Source organism: Urocitellus parryii, chromosome 1 (genome assembly GCF_045843805.1).
Source record: "Urocitellus parryii isolate mUroPar1 chromosome 1, mUroPar1.hap1, whole genome shotgun sequence".
Lineage (NCBI taxonomy): Eukaryota > Metazoa > Chordata > Mammalia > Rodentia > Sciuridae > Urocitellus > Urocitellus parryii.
In genome coordinates this window covers 107,699,280-107,718,078 of record NC_135531.1, presented here as the reverse complement: position 1 = coordinate 107,718,078, position 18,799 = coordinate 107,699,280, and the positions used below count along the sequence as shown (strand labels likewise).

The following is an 18,799-nucleotide window of genomic DNA, read 5'->3' as shown; positions in this document are numbered from 1 at the left end:
TTGAATAATATTCTATCAAATATAATGCAATTTGTTTATCCATTCTTCTGTCAATGGAAATTCCCTTTTTGCCTTTTAGCTATTATGAATAACCCTGCTATTGATATTTGTATACAGGTTTCTCTGGGTATGTGATTTTATTTCTCTTTGGTATATGCCTAAGACTGGAATGCCTACATCATATGATAACTCCAAATTTAACTTTTTAGTGAGCCACCAATTTTTTTCCACAATGACTGGACCATTGTACATTCCTATCAGCAGTATATAAGGGTTTCTATTTGTAGCCTCACCAACACTTTTTAATTTCTATTTTTTAAAATTATAGCCATCATAATATATATAAAGTGGAAGATCATTAAGGTTCGATTAGCATTTCTTTAATGACCAATGATGGTGGACATCTTTTTTGTATGCTTTTTTTTGGCCCTTGTGATGCTATTGTGAATGGATTTTTAATTATTTTTTCCTTTTTGGATTGCTTATTGTTGTTCCTGTCCATCAGCCCTTTTTTATCCCTGCATTTCTGATTCTTTGACACCTCCAACCTTGCTGACCTTGAATATACTACCCCTTTTAGAGCTAGTCAATTTCCAGAGATAGCAAAAGACTTGCCTGGAAGAATGCCTTTTATATGCAAACTAAATTTAATGAGAATTACTTTGTGAACTAATACATGGTCTATCTTGGAGAATGTTTCAGGCATTCTTTAGCAGAATGTATATCCTGCAGTTCTGGGGCGGGGAGTCATTCTTTATATTATGTCTGTTAGGGCTAATTGGTTTATGGTGTGGTTCAAGTACATTTCCTCGTTAATTTTCTGTTCAGATGTTGTATTCATTATTAAAAGGAAGTATTAAAGTATCTAACTACTCTTGTTGAACTATTTTTCCCTTAAATTTTGTCAATGGTTGCTTCATATATTTTAAGATCCTGTTGCTTGATTCCTTTATAATTTCTCATCTTCTTAATGTGATGACATTTTTATCCATATACAATATTCTTTGATAAAAAGTTTTCATACAACATTCATTTTGTCTGATATCGGTATAGACACGAATTTCTCTTTGCTGGTATTTGCCTATAGCATCTTTTTTCTTTTACTTTTTTTAAAAATTTTACTGTTGGTTGTTCAAAACATTACATAGTTCTTGATATATCATATTTCACACTTTGATTCAAGTGAGTTATGAACTCCCATTTTTACCCCGTATACAGATTGCAGAATCACATCGGTTACACAACCAGTGATTTACATATTGCCGTACTAGTGTCTGTTGTATTCTGCTGCCTTTCCTATCCTCTACTATCCCCCTCCCCTCCCCTCCCCTCCCCTCTTCTCTCTCTACCCCCTCTACTGTAATTCATTTCTCCCCCTTCTATTATTTTTCCCTTTCCCCTCACTTAATCTTGTATGTAATTTTGTATAACACTGAGGGTCTCCTTCCATTTCCATGCAATTTCCGTTTTCTCTCACTTTCCCTCCCACCTCTCATCCCTGTTTAATGTTAATCTTCTTCTCATGCTCTTCATCCCTACTCTGTTCTTAGTTACTCTCCTTATATCAAAGAAGACATTTGGCATTTGTTTTTTTAGGGATTGGCTAGCTTCACTTAGCATAATCTGCTCTAATGCCATCCATTTCCCTCCAAATTCTAAGATTTTGTCATTTTTTAATGCAGAGTAATACTCCATTGTGTATAAATGCCACATTTTTTTTTTTATCCATTTGTCTATTGAAGGGCATCTAGGTTGGTTCCACAGTCTAGCTATTGTGAATTGTGCTGCTATGAACATCGATGTAGCAGTGTCCCTGTAGTATGCTCTTTTTAGGTCTTTAGGGAATAGACCAAGAAGGGGAATAGCAGGGTCAAATGGTGGTTCCATTCCCAGCTTTCCAAGAAATCTCCATACTGCTTTCCAAATTGGCTGCACCAATTTGCAGTCCCACCAACAATGTACAAGTGTACCCTTTTCCCCACATCCTCGCCAACACTTGTTGTTGTTTGATTTCCTAATGGCTGCCAATCTTACTGGAGTGAGATGGTATCTTAGGGTGGTTTTGATTTGCATTTCTCTGACTGCTAGCGATGGTGAGCATTTTTTCATGTACTTGTTGATTGATTGTATGTCCTCCTCTGAGAAGTGTCTGTTCAGGTCCTTGGCCCATTTGTTGATTGGGTTATTTGTTATTGTCTAATTTTTTGAGTTCTTTGTATACTCTGGATATTAGGGCTCTATCTGAAGTGTGAGGAGTAAAGATTTGTTCCGAGGATGTAGGCTCCCTATTTACCTCTCTTATTGTTTCTTTTGCTGAGAAAAAAACTTTTTAGTTTGAGTAAGTCCCATTTGTTGATTCTAGTTATTAACTCTTGTGCTATGGGTGTCCTATTGAGGAATTTGGAGCCCGACCCCACAGTATGTAGTTCGTAGCCAACTTTTTCTTCTATCAGACGCCGTGTCTCTGATTTGATATCAAGCTCCTTGATCCATTTTGAGTTAACTTTTGTGCATGGCAAGAGAAAGGGATTCAGTTTCTTTTTGTTGCATATGGATTTCCAGTTTTCCCAGCACCATTTGTTGAAGATGCTATCCTTCCTCCATTGCATGCTTTTAGCCCCTTTATCAAATATAAGATAGTTGTAGTTTTGTGGATTAGTTTCTGTGTCCTCTATTCTGTACCATTGGTCCACCTGCCTGTTTTGGTACCATGCTGTTTTTGTTACTATTGCTCTGTAGTATAGTTTGAAGTCTAGTATTGCTATACCGCCTAATTCACACTTCCTGCTTAGCATTGTTTTTGCTATTCTGGGTCTTTTATTTTTCCATATGAATTTCATGATTGCTTTCTCTATTTCTACAAGAAATGGCGTTGGGATTTTGATTGGCATTGCATTAAACCTATAGAGAACTTTTGATAATATCGCCATTTTGATGATGTTAGTTCTGCCTATCCATGAACAGGGTATATTTTTCCATCTTCTAAGATCTTCTATTTCTCTCTTTAGGGTTCTGTAGTTTTCATTGTATAAGTCTTTCACCTCTTTTGTTAGGTTGATTCCCAAGTATTTTATTTTTTTTGAGGATATTGTGAATGGAGTGGTTGTCCTCATTTCCATTTCAGAGGATTTGTCGCTGATATACAGGAATGCCTTTGATTTATGCATGTTGATTTTATATCCTGCCACTTTGCTGAATTCATTTATTAGCTCTAATAGTTTCTTTGTAGACCCTTTTGGGTCTGCTAGGTATAGAATCATATCATCTGCAAATAGTGATAATTTGAGTTCTTCTTTTCCTATTTTTATGCCTTTAATTTCTTTCATCTATCTAATTGCTCTGGCCAGTGTTTCAAGAACAATGATGAACAGAAGTGGTGAGAGAGGGCATCCCTGTCTTGTTCCAGATTTTAGAGGGAATGCCTTCAATTTTTCTCCATTCAAGATGATGTTAGCCTGAGGCTTAGCATAGATTGCTTTTACAATATTGAGGTATGTTCCTGTTATCCCTAGTTTTTCTAGAGTTTTGAACATAAAGGGATGCTGTACTTTGTCCAACGCTTTTTCTGCATCTATCGGGATGATCATATGGTTCTTATTTTTAAGTCTATTGATGTGGTGAATAACATTTATTGATTTCCGTATATTGAACCAGCCTTGAATCCCAGGGATGAATCCTACTTGATCATGGTGCACAATTTTTTTGACATGCTTTTGTATCCGATTCACCAGAATTTTACTGAGGATTTTTGCATCTAGGTTCATTAGAGATATTGGTCTGTAGTTTTCTTTCTTTGAAGTGTCTTTGTCTGGTTTCGGAATCAGGGTGATGTTGGCCTCGTAGAATGAATTTGGAAGTTCTCCCTCTTTTTCTATTTCCTGAAATAGCTTGAAAAGTATTGGTATTATTTCCTCTTTAAAGGTTTTGTAAAACTCTGCTGTATACCCATCCGGTCCTGGGCTTTTCTTAGTTGGTAGTCTTTTGATGGTTTCTTCTATTTCCTCAATTGATATTGGTCTGTTTAGGTTGTCTATATCCTCCTGACTCAATCTGGGCAGATCATATGACTTAAGAAATTTATCGATGCCTTCACTATCTTCTATTTTATTGGAGCGTAAGGATTCAAAATAATTTCTGATTATCTTCTGTATTTCTGAAGTGTCTGTTTTGATATTGCCTTTTTCATCCCGTATGCTAGTAATTTGAGTTCTCTATCTTCTTCTCTTCGTTAGCATGGCTAAGGGTCTGTCGATTTTATTTATTTTTTCAAAGAACCAACTTTTAGTTTTGTCAATTTTTTCAATTGTTTCTTTTGTTTCGATTTCATTAATTTCAGCTCTGATTTTAATTATTTCTTGCCTTCTACTTCTTTTGCTGTTGTTTTGCTCTTCTTTTTCTAGGATTTTGAGATGAAGTATGAGATCATTTATTTGTTGGTTTTTTCTTTTTTTAAGGAATGAACTCCAAGCAATGAATTTTCCTCTTAGAACTGCTTTCAATGTGTCCCATAGATTCCGATATGTTGTGTCTGTGTTTTCATTTATCTCTAAGAATTTTTTAATTTCCTCCTCGATGTCTTCTATAACCCATTGATCATTCAGTAACCTATTGTTCATTCTCCAAGTGATGCATGATTTTTCCTTACTTCTTTTATCATTGATTTTCAGTTTCATTCCATTATGATCGGATAAGATGCATGGTATTATCTCTACTCCTTTATATTGTCTAAGAGTTGCCCTGTGACATAATATATGATCTAATTTTGAGAAGGATCCATGTGCTGCTGAGAAAAAAGTGTAACTGCTTGATGTTGGGTGGTATATTCTATATATGTCAATTAAGTCTAGGTTATTAATTGTGTTTCTTTTACTTTCAACATATTTATTTCTTTGAGTATCAAGTGAGTCTGTTGTACTCAGCATATAGTTTGATTTTTTTTTATCCTTTAGCCTCTGTCTTTTAATTGATGGGTGTAATCCATTTACATTTGAAGTATTACTAATAATGTTATCATGTATAAGGTCCTGAGTTTGATCCCCAGAACCACCAATAAATAAATAAATAAATAAATAAATAAATAAAGTATTTACTAATAATGAAAGATGTGCTACTGTGCCTTTGCTATTTGTTATCTACATATCTTTTGCATTTGATTATATTTTTCTGGTGTATCATTTTGATTTCCTCTTATTTTTATGTGGCTTTTATAGTTATTTTCTCCTACCATGTTTATTAACACACTTGATAGTGCCCATAGGTCTTTTAGGCTCTGTTCATTTCTCTTCATCATTTTTTCTTTCTGTTTCTCAGACCTGCTGATTCTGTTTGCCCTATTGCAATTTTTATGGACTGTTTATGCCAAATGTTGAATCCCTAATCTCCAATGTGACGGTATTTGGAGGTATGGTCTTTGTAAAATAATTAAGTTTAGATGAAGTCATGAGGGGGAGGCCCCAGGATAGGATTGTTACCCTTATAGGAAGAGAAGGAAATAAGAGGTCCTTTTCTTGACTATGTGAAGATATAACAAAAAGGTGGCTATCTGCAAAAGAGGAAGAGGACCTTCATCATGAAACTAACTAGAACCTTGATCTCAAACTTTTTAGCTTTCAGAATGATGATAAATCAATATTATAGACTGAGTTGTGTAAGCAACTTAGTCTATAATATCGGCTGTATAGTCCAAACTGATGAAGACCAAACCTGGTACCAAGAATTTGGGTGTTATCATAATAAATGTCTAAAAATGTAGAAGCAGCTTTGGAACTGGGTGATGGGTAGAGGCTAGAAGAGTTTTAGGGTACTTGAAAAGTAGACATTGCGTGAAGGGACTGCGAAGGGTGATCTGATGAAGGCTGAGAAAGAAAAGAGAAGAACTGGAAAGAAAGCCTTTGTCTTAAAGAAAATACATAATCGTGATAAGAATATTGGTAGAAACATGAAGGGTAAAGACTATTCTGATAAAGTCTAATATGGAAAAACGAACGTGTTATTGGAAACTGAAGGAAAGGCAATTCTCATTATTAGGTGGCAAAAATTTGGCTGAAATGTGTCTGTCTTCTGATGTTTTGTGGAAGGTAAAACTTGTTGGTAAAGAAATTGGATATTTGTTTTTTAAAGATTGACTAGCTTCACTTAGCATAATCTGCTCTAATGCCATCCATTTCCCTCCAAATTCTATGATTTTGTCATTTTTTAATGCAGAATAATACTCCATAGTATATAAATGCCACATTTTTTTTATCCATTCATCTATTGAAGGGCATCTAGGCTGGTTCCACAGTCTTGCTATCGTGAATTGAGCTGCTATGAACATCGATGTTGCAGTGTCCCTGTAGCATGCTCTTGTTAGGGCTTTAGGGAATAGACCGAGAAGGGGAATAGCTGGGTCGAATGGTGGTTCCATTCCCAGCTTTCCGAGAAATCTCCATACTGCTTTCCAAATTGAAAAAAAAATGACATATAAGAGGAAAGGAGGGGTAAGACAAGATAATACAAATGGAAGAAATGATCTACAGTAGAAGGGGTAGAGAGAGAAAAGGGGAAGGGAGGGGAGGGGAGGGGAGGGGAGGGGGGATAGTAGAGAATAGGACAGACAGCAGAATACATCAGAAAAGAGAAAGGCAATATGTCAATCAATGGAAGGGTAACTGATGTGATACAGCAATCTGTATACGGGGTAAAATTGGGAGTTCATAACCCACTTGAATCAAACTGTGAAATATGATGTATTAAGAACTATGTAATGTTTTGAATGACCAACAATAAAAAATAAATAAATAAAAAGTTAAGATGTATAAAAAAAAAAAAAAAGAAATTGGATATTTAGCTTAAGAAATTTCTAAATAAAGCATTGAAGGAAAACCCTGGCTCCTTCTGATGGGTTATAGTAAAAATATTAGAAGAGAGAAATTTAAAAGTGCTGTTTAAGCTAAGTGAACTTAAAGATTTAGAAACTTCTCAGTCTATCCATATTGCAGAGAACATCAACAATGTGTCTCAACCACTATTTGTTAAGGAGATTGGTAGGACTGTGAATCACAGAGCTAATCAGCACCCTCACCAGGAACACTGCCAACTTGAACCAAATCGATGGAGATGGGATGGAATAAAGGAAGGTTCTCAGATTTCTTAGATTTTACAGGACAGATGATAAACCTATCCAGGTATAAATTTGTACTTATTCTTCAAGGGAAAAACAGTCCCAAAGGCAATTCAGAAATCATCAGGGCCACCACCCCAGTTTTAATGGGATAAACAGATTCTAACTGAAGCCATGGGGTGGGGGGACAGCCCTGCCTGACAAAATCATTGGGACAAAGGCTCCCATGTAGTAGAGCACCCAAGGTACAGCCTCACCAGGCAGAGCTCTAGAGGTAGGGACTCCCACATAGCCAAACTATGGAGGTTTGAGGATCATTCTCAAGCCTTAAAGTCTAATGAAATTTTTCATGCTAAGTTCTGTGCTTACTTAGAACCTACCTTTCCTTTCCAATCTCTTCCTTTTGGAATAGGAATGTCTATCTTTTGCTTGTCCAACTAACAATAGTGGGAATCATATAACGTGTTTGATTTCACAGATTCTTAGCTGGAGAGGTGTTTTGCATCAAGGTAAACTATACTTTGAGTTTCACTCATATATGATTCAGAAAATTTTCATGTTAGCCATTATGCTTTTCAATTCCAGAATGTCTTCTTGACTCCTTTTGTAATCTGTCTTTATTGACATTTTCTTCTTACTTATACATCATTCTGATTTCTTTGTCTTCTTTGCCAAGGTTTTTTTCACCTCTGAACATATTTAAGACAGTTAATTTAAAACAATAGTTAAATCTTTATCTAGTAAGTGTGTAATTCACTTTCTAGACTTCCTCAGACATGATTTCTGTGTTTTGTTTTGTATTGTTTTGTTTTTGGCGAATATGCCCTACTTTACGTTGAAGGCTTTGATTTCTTATTTGAGCTCTGGAACTCTGGAAGTCAGATTCTAACTCTCTTTCCCCAAGAATTATTGTTGCTGAATTATTGTGGTCCAATATTGCTGTATCTCATTTGTTTAATGACTTTTTATAACTACTTTTGCAATTCTACTTTCCTTGTTAGGTATGGTCACTGAAGTCTTAGTTTCATAATTTTTGTAGTGAACCAGGGGCCTGACAGAGACTTCCCTGAATACCAGTCTCATTCTTTATCAAGAAACTTCTCTGGAAAGGGAATTCTTCTGCTAGACTCTAAAATTCTAACATGTTTATTCTGATAGTTCTTGCCATCTCAATAATTATTTTTGCATTAGGATCAATTCTTAACATTCCCTGCTCTGTCATTTTCTGTGATGTCAAATTCATTTTATATTAACCATTACTTAAATATGGTTCTAAAATATGGCTATATCCTTTATTGACTAAATTAATATGGTATAATGAATATAGTTTACCTTTGTTTAACTTCTAATATGGTATAATATTTTTAAATGATCATTTGTTGAATAGTGTCATTAATACTGAAAACTAAATTCTCTAAGTGGATTTATACAGCCTCAAAGGTATAATTTAGAAGATTTTACTTTGCTTCGCATAATTCTTAAGATGAATGTTGTTAATGCTTTTTTAATAATCTCCTTCCGAACTGTTAGGACTATGAGAGAGCAAACAGAGGTCTTATGTTAAAAAAGAGTCAGAGTTAGAACATTAGACTCCCAACATCATGGGAACCAATGTGTACCACCAAAAGTGACTAATTAGGATAAAGAATAGATGATGCATTTCTACTCTTTTTTTTTTGAAATAGATACCTGATGCTAAGTTAAAATGAGCTTTCCTTCAATACAGACACAATGTAAACTAAGCATTTCCTACCAAAAAAAAAAAAAAAAGGAGAAGAAAAAGAAAAAAGAAATGTTCAACATCCCCAGAGTTTAAAAATTCAGCTGTGATTGTGATACCTCCTGTTTCACTTTTCTTGCTATGGATTGCTTTGGCCATTCTGGGTCTCTTACTTTTCCAAATTAATTTCATGATTGCTTTTTATAGTTCTATGAAGAATGTCATTGGGATTTTAATAGGAATTGGATTAAGTCTGTATAACATGTTTGGTAGTATGGCCATTTTGACAATATTAATTCTGCCTATCCTAGAACAAGGGAGATCTTTCATCTTCTAAGATATTCTTTAATTTCTTTCTTTAGTGTTCTGTAGTTTTCATTATAGAGGTTTTTACCTCTTTTGTTAGGTTGATTCTCAAGTTGTTTTGTTTGTTTGTTTTTGAGGCTATTACGATTGGGGTAGTTTTCCTAATTTCTCTTTCGGAGTATTCATCACTGATGTACAGCAATGCATTTGATTTATGGGTGTTGATTTAATATCCTGCTACTTTGCTGAATTCATTTATTAGTTCTAGAAGTTTTCTGGTGGAAATTTTTGGTTCCTCCAAGTATAGAATCATGTTATGGAGGCATCACAATACCAGACATTAAATTATACTACAGAACAATAGTAACAAAAATGTCATGGTATTGACACCAAAACAGACATGTAGATGAATGGTACAGAATAGAGGACACAGAGACAAACCCACATAAATACAGTTATCTCATACTAGATAAAGGCACCAAAAACATATATTGGAAAAAAGATAGCCTATTCAACAAATGGTGCTGGGAAAACTGGAAATCCATATGCAGTAAAATGAAATTAAATCCCTTTCTTTCCTGCATAAAACTCAACCCAAAGTGGATCAAGGACCAGAGACCCTGCATCTAAAAGAAGAAAAAGTAAGCCCAAATCTTCCTCATGCTAAGTGAAATAAGCCAATCCCCAAAAGACAAAGGCCCAATGTTTTCTCTGATAAGTGGATGCTGATTCATAATGGGGGGAGGTAAGACAAGGAAAGAATGGAAGAACTTTGGATTGGGCAGAGGGGAGTGAGGGGAGGGGAGAAGGTATGGGAGTGGGAAAGATGGTGGAATGAGAACATTATTACCTTATGTATGTTTATGATTGCATAAATGGTGTGTACCACATCCTGTACAACCAGAGAAATTAAAAGCTGTGTTCCATTTATGTAAAATGAGTGGAAATGCATCCCACTGCCATGTATAACCAATTAGAACAAATTTTAAAAATTCAACTGTCATATCTTCCAGCTATTAATTTGGATTTCCTCTTACTTTGATGCCTTGCATCCTATCCCATAATTGAATGTGAATTTAGGCAGAATTCCTAAATGTTTCCTGAATTGAGAATTAGATTTCGAAGGGCTCTAAAAGACCCATCAAGATACTATAGTGAATTCAAGATGGCAGCTAACATCTTATAATTTAACAGTAGAGCATAATCTTTTATGTAGTGCTTAAATTAAAAAAAAATCTCAGATGTATAATTTTATTTATAATCTTACTTTTACTTTAACTCATTTCTTTCTCTTTCTTCTTTTTGGACTATCTGGCCATTTTTTCTTTTGAATTGGTCATTTGCAAAGGGTCTGGGATATACTAATTGTCCTGTGCTAATAAACAGTTTTACAATTGTATAGTGGAATCCAACAGTAAATCACCAGTCCTTGCCACAACATGTCTACATGACAAAGGAACAATCAAATCCCTTTATCTTGCTTTTGTGAAGTGATGATACATATGAGAATAAAGAATCAGAGTTCAAAAAGTTAATAAATGAAAAAATCATAGCAAAGATTGCTCCTGGACAATTGATTGTGTTATTGTAATTTGTGACAGAATTCTCTATTCATTCTTCTTGGGAATTTACAATCTAGTTTGCATGTGTGTAACTAGAGTATTACCCTATAACAATATATCAAGGTAGCACAGTAAAGTCCAAAATGGGTACCAAGGGTATAGAGTCAGTGAATCATAGGGTTAAAACTAAAATATAGATCTCCTGACTCCTAGTCAAGTTGTCTTATAGTTAATTTGAATCTGAGTTTAACTTTTCTGAGTCAAAGGGACATTCAGTTAGAAACTGTTCTAAGAAGAAAGGAAAGAGATGAAGTTGGTGTCTATATAAAAAAGGAAGCAAGGCCAGACATGGTGGTGCACCCCTATGATCCCAGAAGATCAGGAGGCTTGAGGCAGGAGGATCACGGGTTCAAAGCCAGTCTCAGCAACTTAGCAAGGCTCTAAGCAACTCAGTGAGATTCTGTTTCAAGAAATTAAAAAAATGGCTGGGGATATGGCTCAGTGGTAAGTGTCCCTGAGTTCAATCCCTGGTACCCACCCCCACTACCACCACCACCAACAACAACAACAACAACAACAACAACAAAAATAGGAAGCAAGATGGCAGGACAGAGAGCTCTCAGTCTTAGAAAAGAAAGAAATTCCTTCAAGTGGATAAGTCAACATGCTGAAGTCCACTTAAAAAAGGCCCAAAACATCACAGGCCTCATTTTGACAGATAGCCTCAGAGTTAGGGTGTGAATATGATATGGAACCCAGCAATCGGAGGCAGACCAATGTAGATCCAAATCAAACCCATGACTAGCTACAGGGTCTTAAGCTAATTAATTTACCCCTGAATCTTTAAAATCCACCTTCAATCTTTAAAATTGCAATAACAAAAATATAAACAAGTCTACATACAGAGTTTTGAGCAATGAAATAAGGTAACATTTGTAGATATCACCTAGCAGGATGCCTGATATGGCATAGCTACCAAATAGGTGAGTTGCAGTTGTTTTTCACGCACTTTCCTCACTTGTGGTCAAGCGCATAGAATTTTGGAATCAAACAATGAATCAGTAGAATCCTTACAGCAACAAGTAGTAGGAAACTTGGCTCATATATGCTAGTCACAAGGCAGGGTGTACTTGAAGGTCAGTGGATAAAGCACTTCAAGAATGCTCTCAGGAACCCAGGGTTTCTCCAGTTCACTCTTCCTGTCTGAGTGTGACTTCATTAAATGCCTGTTTTCCCCAGTGTTTATGGGATGGCTACAATAGCATTCACATCTGGTGGGTAAAAAAGAATGTCTCTCCAATTCATCAAAATTCCTCCTGTCCAGTGTGAGTAATCCAAATTAGGTCACTCTCCTTATAGAATTATTGTTGCCAGAGGAAAGCCAGACTCAGATTAGCTCAGGCCTGATTTTTGAGCCAATCACCAGCAAAGAGGACGAGAAAGGCTCACAGAGGGTCTGGTACATAGTACATACTCAGCAAATGTTAGTAGTCATTAATATTGTTCTTTATCCATACAGTTTCATATTGTATAATAGCTACTTTTTTTTCTTTAAGAGAGAGTGGGAGAGAGAGAGAGAGAGAGAGAGAGAGAGAGAGAGAGAGAGAGAGAGAGAATTTCAACATTTATTTATTTTTTCTTAGTTCTCGGCAGACACAACATCTTCGTTTGTATGTGGTGCTGAGGATCGAACCCGGGCCCCATGCATGCTAGGCGAGCGCGCTACCGCTTGAGCCACATCCCCAGCCCTATAATAGCTGCTTTTAAAGTGTCTTGCCTTCTACCTAAATTTTTTTAAGATATGAATATTTTCATTTTTTTAATCTTCAAATTCTTACTTATTATAAATGTCCAAATTACTTCTTTAACAAATGAATGAATATATCTCGAGTGAATTAATAAAGACTTGAAAACAAGAGACAGTAGATTTAAAAGAAAGACAACATGGTAGAGACTGGATAGAGTACAAGTCAGATGGGACAGGGGGAAGAAAGGGGCCTGAATGAGAGAGAATATATTTGAGAAAAAGTATTTCTAGACAAGGAGGTGTTCTCTGAAGACTAGAGGTGGTAGCAAGTACGCAAACCAGATGCAGTTTGAGTTGAGGGCACCTAGTTTACTTCTGGAGGCTATGATGCAATTTGATAAGTAATATTTAAATAAAACTCAGATGAATGCTGACTGTGATTTGAGGAGATAGAAGAATAATTAAAATAATCACTAAGTACTCAATATGTCCCAGGCATTGTCCTGAATGTTTCTTCTTTTATAAACTCATTTAATCCTCAAAAACAACTCATGGGTTAAGAAATATTCTTTTCATCCCCAATGCATTTTTACATAAGAAAATCAAGCCCAGAGAGTCTTGGCAACTTGCCCATATGCCATAGCTATTAGCAAAACTGAGATTTATATTCAAAGAATCTGACTCAAGAGTCTGTATGTTTAAACATTACACTACTCTGCATCTCTAATAAAATAGAAGGGTGCTCAGAGAAGCCAGACTACATGCCTGAACCACCATGCACCCCAGAGCCAACCATGCCAGTAACTATGAGGACCACAGCAGGTCTCCCAGATCACTGACAGCCAAAAGGCACAACAGGAGTTTACAGCACATGAGTTTCTTCTGGACCTCAGATTGTCCTTTCATAATTCCCAGCACATAACAATGGTGGTAGAGAGTGCCAACTGAAGAAACACTTGTTAAATGAATGATTGTGCAGCTGGAGCCACAGATTACAATATGTATGATGTGCTCACCTATTTTCATGACAAACTGACCTCTTCATTTGGTAAACTGTCTTTTAAAAACTCGCTAGGCTTTCAAGATAAAAAATCCTGGTTTGTAATGGCATTCAGAGGATTGCGAAAGAGACACGGAGAGATCCTCTGTGTGCAGAGGATGCATGGTGGGTTGCAGTGATTACAAAATTGTGTGTCCCTTTCCAGGGACTTTCAGAAGAATTGCCAAAGGTAGAGGAAAGCACAATCAGCTATTTGGAAAAAAAGGAAAAATCTAGTAAGGGGGCTTTCCAGGGAAATTGAAGGAGGAGGGACCATCAAACTATCCTTTCTTCAGGAGGAATCTACAAACAGTAAAACAAAGACAAAGACATAAGTAGGAATTTTTTGGGTTTGATTTGCATAGATCTGCTTTTGATCAGACTTTAAGTTGAAATTCTAGCATTTCCCTTTAGCTCCAACCACCCTGCTGCCTCTATGGTGAATGTTCAAGGGAATGAGACCTCCCATGCCTTCTAGAAGGCTGTTCTCCTCCAAGAGTTAAGTTTCTAGAACCACATGTAAACCACAATACAGGTTTCAGATTCAGCTGAATAAGTACAACCTCAAGACACAATGGTGAGTGTTGAGATCCCTGCACTGGAAATTTCTCTGCCCATCCTAACAATGTGGTCTCATCTTTTACCTAGAAAGATCTTACTCATTAGAAATAAATTAAAACATTATTTTCCTTCATTCTCAAATCATTTGTAATCTATGAGGAATGTTCTAGAAGGTGTTTTCATATGTAATAGTTATCGATGAAAGGCAGTTCATTGATAAGTTTATCTCTAAAGAGAGTTTTTAAGATATCATTGTGCTTACATACTCTTATAAGAAAATATCTTCAGCTTGCAGACTCTGAAGGAACAAAATCAAAACTGCTCGAACAAATTACTTGGCTGGAGGAAAAACTAAAGGCTCTGGACCATAAGGAAGCCATTTGGGGACAGCATGAGAAGATGCTTCTTTTGAAAGACCAGGTATGTTGTGGAGGAAAAATCATCTTTATTTCAAAAGTTACCTAATCTTGTGCAATTCTGAAAAGCATTTCTGGCAGTTGACAGTTCATATTTAAAATCATGATGATAAATAACAACTTCTGTATTTGATAAAAGTAATTTTATTCCCTGGTGAATACTGGCATAAAAATTAATTTAGTTAGCTCCATTTTAAAGTTTGTTTGGTTTGTATTCTTTGAAGATGTTAGCTGAATTATATTTATTTTGTAAATGGTATTAGCTGCATAATTGTTTCTTAGGTTTTTTTTGTTGTTGTTGTTGTTTTTTGATGTTGAACCTAAGCAAGAAATAGTTTCTGTGTACCAAAACAAGTGCATCATAAAATTTGGCATATGTTTTTAATCAGTTATACTATAAGAAATGACTAATCTCTGGACCTTTATATATTTATCATTATATCATTTGCATCCTCTTTAACCCAAAGGGTTTGTGTCTGCTTTTGAAAGATATGGACTTTTTAATGTAAAGGTGTATATGTGTGTGTTATAAGATAAGTATTGGCATTAACATTAGCACATTAAGCTAATATTTTTCCCAACCTTTTTCTAGTTCTTAACATTTTTGTGTGTTTTGACATCAGGCTCGTCTATAGAATGAACAGAACAGGTGCAGGGGTGGGAGGGATGATCTAAAACATATAGCTAAGATAATAGTGCCACCACTATTACTCACAAGACTTGAGAACTGGTGCATATTTATATCTGGAATACTTTGAATATTTATATTGGTTTCTAACCTTTTCTCCCTTTCAGTGCATTGAGAACCTGCAAGCTGAATTAAAAGCTTCCGAGGAGCAACTCATAGCCTATGTAAGTGTTTTTCTCCTTTTTCCATCCCTTTACTTATATTACTGTCATCCTGAAAATGACAGAAATTTGCCAGAAGCTATAAATAAGGTTTGCCCACTGCAAACCAATTATAAGACTAAAAATGAGTACTTATACTGCCTCTACAGAGCTGCCCTCCATAAATAAAGTTCTCATTTTTGTCGATGATAATAATGACAAACTGAGCTCTTGGATGTAGTCAGATGGTTTAATCAAGTCTATCCTGATGGCCTCTGAGGAATAAGAGAACTGGAAACTAATGGTAAAAATGGATGCCCAGTCTAGGTTAGTGAGCAGATGAAAGGAGATATTATGGCAATTATTGACACATTGAATATAAATAAGTCTAGAGCAATGTTTTTGAAGCTTTCATGTATGTAAAATTTACCCAGAAACATTCTTACAGCAAGTTGTCCACAGATTCTGTTTCCTGGATACCCAGGGTGGGGCATGAGGATTTGCACATGTACATGATTCTAGATTCAAGGGACGCTGATGCTTCCAGTCTTTGGATTACACTTTGAGCAACATGTCATCCATAATACTCCTTCTGTGCCAGACTTGTGAGTTTGAGGCAAATGACTCCATAAACCAATCAGAGTACAGAATTGTCCTTTTTCTCCTGCAAATGCTCTCCTGAGTGAGACCTCATGAATTTCTAGGGCAAATTTTATTTATACTTTAGCTTATATTTGCTAAGAGGACAACTAGTGAACATCTCCTGTGTTCTCATGCTCACAGGCCAGTCACCCAACCTAGTGTCTTAAGAATGTCTTCAAAGACTTGCTTGTCATCCTATTATTCATATCCTCCAACTATCTTGGCCACTGTGGGTAACCTTTTGATTAAAGACAATGGTCAGCCATGTTAAATGGGCAATCTTAAAACCACTAAGTTATTCGCACCTAACACCTAAGAGGCTGCAATCCAGAAAACATGCAGAAAACTCTGCAAATTAACAAATTCTGGTGGCCATCCTATAAGAATGAACTGACCTGGGTAAAATCTCAATAATTTTCCCATTTTTGTACTGGAGAAAAGAAAAGCTGATTTGCCGTGGCAGTTAGAAGAAATTTAACTCTAAATTCAGAATCATCTGTGGCCCAATACTAAAAATGACTCATGCCTGCATCTGTGGCATGGTGACCTATTCTAACAGAAGTATGCCTCATTAGCCCCAAATTCTGTTGCAAATGCCTCTCCCTTGGCCCACCCCTGAGGGTGCCTGGTAATGACTATTGTCAGAGGAAATCCCCAGCTGACAGAATGTTACCTATAGCCATAGGCATGGAGGTTTGAGCTCAAAAATTTTAAAGGAGCAGATATATTCAGTAAGGTTCTGATATTATCTTCCAGCAACCATGAAAAACAGGAAAAAAAATGTTGTCACTGGTGCCTTAGGGGAATTCCTGTGGTATCTTCCTCTAATCACCTGGTTTCTATGGATTCTCTTTCTCTGTCATGCAGCTGCTGTCCAAGGCTTGTCTGAACTGGGATTGCTTCCTTGCATGGTGTATTGAGATTTTGCATATATAACTGTCCAACTTCCAGGCTTCAATATAGCAGTGTATTCACTAAGGTTTTGCTTAAATTCATCAAGAAAAATTTAAATGAAAACCATATTAATAGTATCTATTAAAAGTAGACAGTATTTTCCTCTATTATGGAAATGTTTCCTATATTATCTATTTTAAAATCTCACTACAACTCAACAAGGTGAGCATTATTCATCAGATAAAAAAAAAAACAAAAAACAAAAAATGGATCTTAAAAGTGTTAGATTAAGCCAGACACAGTGGTGCACACCTGTAATCCCAGTGGCTCAAGAGGCTGAGGAAGGAGGATGGCAAGTTCAAAGCCAGCCTCAGCAATTTAGCAAGGCCCCAAACAATTTATCGAGACCCTGACTCAAGATAAAATATAAAAAAAAAAGGACTGTGGATGTTGCTCAGTGGTTTAGTGCCTCTAGTTTCAGTCCCCAGTACCCAAAAAAGAAAAGAAAGAAAGAAATATTAGATTGCTTGTCACACTATGAAACCCATGATTTTGTGATCACAACTCTTCAAGTAATATTCTCTACATGCCATTTTTGGTGTCAAACAGAGTTTCTAAAAGTTCTATCTCCAAACTTCTTTTCACTTTCTATTCACTCTTGATGATTCATCAGTTCATAATTCTTCAGCTCTCACTTCCACGTAAACAAACAACCACCCCCACCCCCACCAAGTTCTTTCTACCTTAATCATCTCCTGATTATCACTTCCTAAGTGTTTTAATGAGCATTTCTTAGAACATTGTCCCTAGAGAAAACATTCCACAGGATATTAATTGGTATTCTAAAACAGGGGAGCGGGGCTGGAAACATAGTTTAGGCAAATGGGTTTATTTCCTACAGGATTTATCCATGTATAACCAATCCCCAAAGGTGTTTTTTTTCGATCCTGAAAGATGTTTTACAATACACAAACTTGGAGACCGCTAACAAAGTGTATTAAATTGAAGCACTGTGCTTCTTAAACATGACTGAAGTATCTTGCTGACACCCCAGTTCAGCATACACTAAGACAACTTTATGATTGTCTATTCCCAACTCCAGGATATGTCCCTTTGCTTATATATCCCAGCCATGGAGATCACTATCACATTACTATTATCTATTCTATGTTTCACCTACAAAACAGCTGTGAAATCCCATCTCTCTGTGCCTCCATCCTACATGTAGTTGTTAACTACAGTTAGTTGTTAATCCTTCAGTATATTTCTGCAAGTCCTCTTACTTCTATGTCTTTTATTCCATTATACTGCTACTTTCCTGGTTCTTTCTGATCATCTTATTTTGACTGGCCCCAAATAATCAATGTATGTGAAGTCATAGCTTCTTATTGGTTGCCCCCCAGGAACAAGTGGCCCGCTTGTTCTGACAGTACCAGGTACTGTTTGCTAAGAAGATAAAGGATAAAAATCCATGTGTAAAGATTTGAAGTGAGGGTTTGGGGTGTAGCTCAGTGGCAGAGCACTTACTTGACACGCATGAGACCGTGAAGTTCATCCATAGCACCAAAGGGGGGAAAATAATTGAAGTGGGTACAGAAAATCAGACAGAACCAAAGGATGACATTCACAGGCAGAATGTGACCTACTGGAATGGCCAAAAAGACAAAAAGCATTAAGAAACCAAGGTGGTTAGAATGGAACATTGTAGGCAGGGTCAGATTAAAAGGCCCTTGGAAATTCTGGAGGTGCCAAAGACTAGGAAATAATAAGAAGGATTAATAAGAGTTGACTGGCAGTATGTACCTGAACTTCCTTAAGTGTTTGAGTGTCGTGTTAAGGTTTGGAATTCCTGTTTGAATGCACTTTCTTAAATGTAACACCTGTAGGACTTGACCATTCTGGTTTCCCTGCCTTCACTCTGGATGAAGTATCCAAACACAGCCTCTACCTCTCATCTTCTCTTCTCCTTTCCTCCCCTTTCT

The 18,799-nt window shown here is 36.3% G+C and overlaps 1 protein-coding gene across 1 annotated transcript in view; it reads left to right on the top strand.

Moving 5' to 3' along the window:
* The window catches only part of LOC144254161 (coiled-coil domain-containing protein 192-like), a 195,212-nt gene that overhangs the window by 24,734 nt on the left and 151,679 nt on the right, over positions 1-18,799 (top strand). Inside the window, exons 3-4 of the mRNA XM_077797111.1 lie at positions 14,326-14,457; positions 15,249-15,305. Of these exons, the coding sequence (XP_077653237.1) occupies positions 14,326-14,457; positions 15,249-15,305 (189 nt within the window). The remainder of the gene's footprint in view (positions 1-14,325; positions 14,458-15,248; positions 15,306-18,799) is intronic.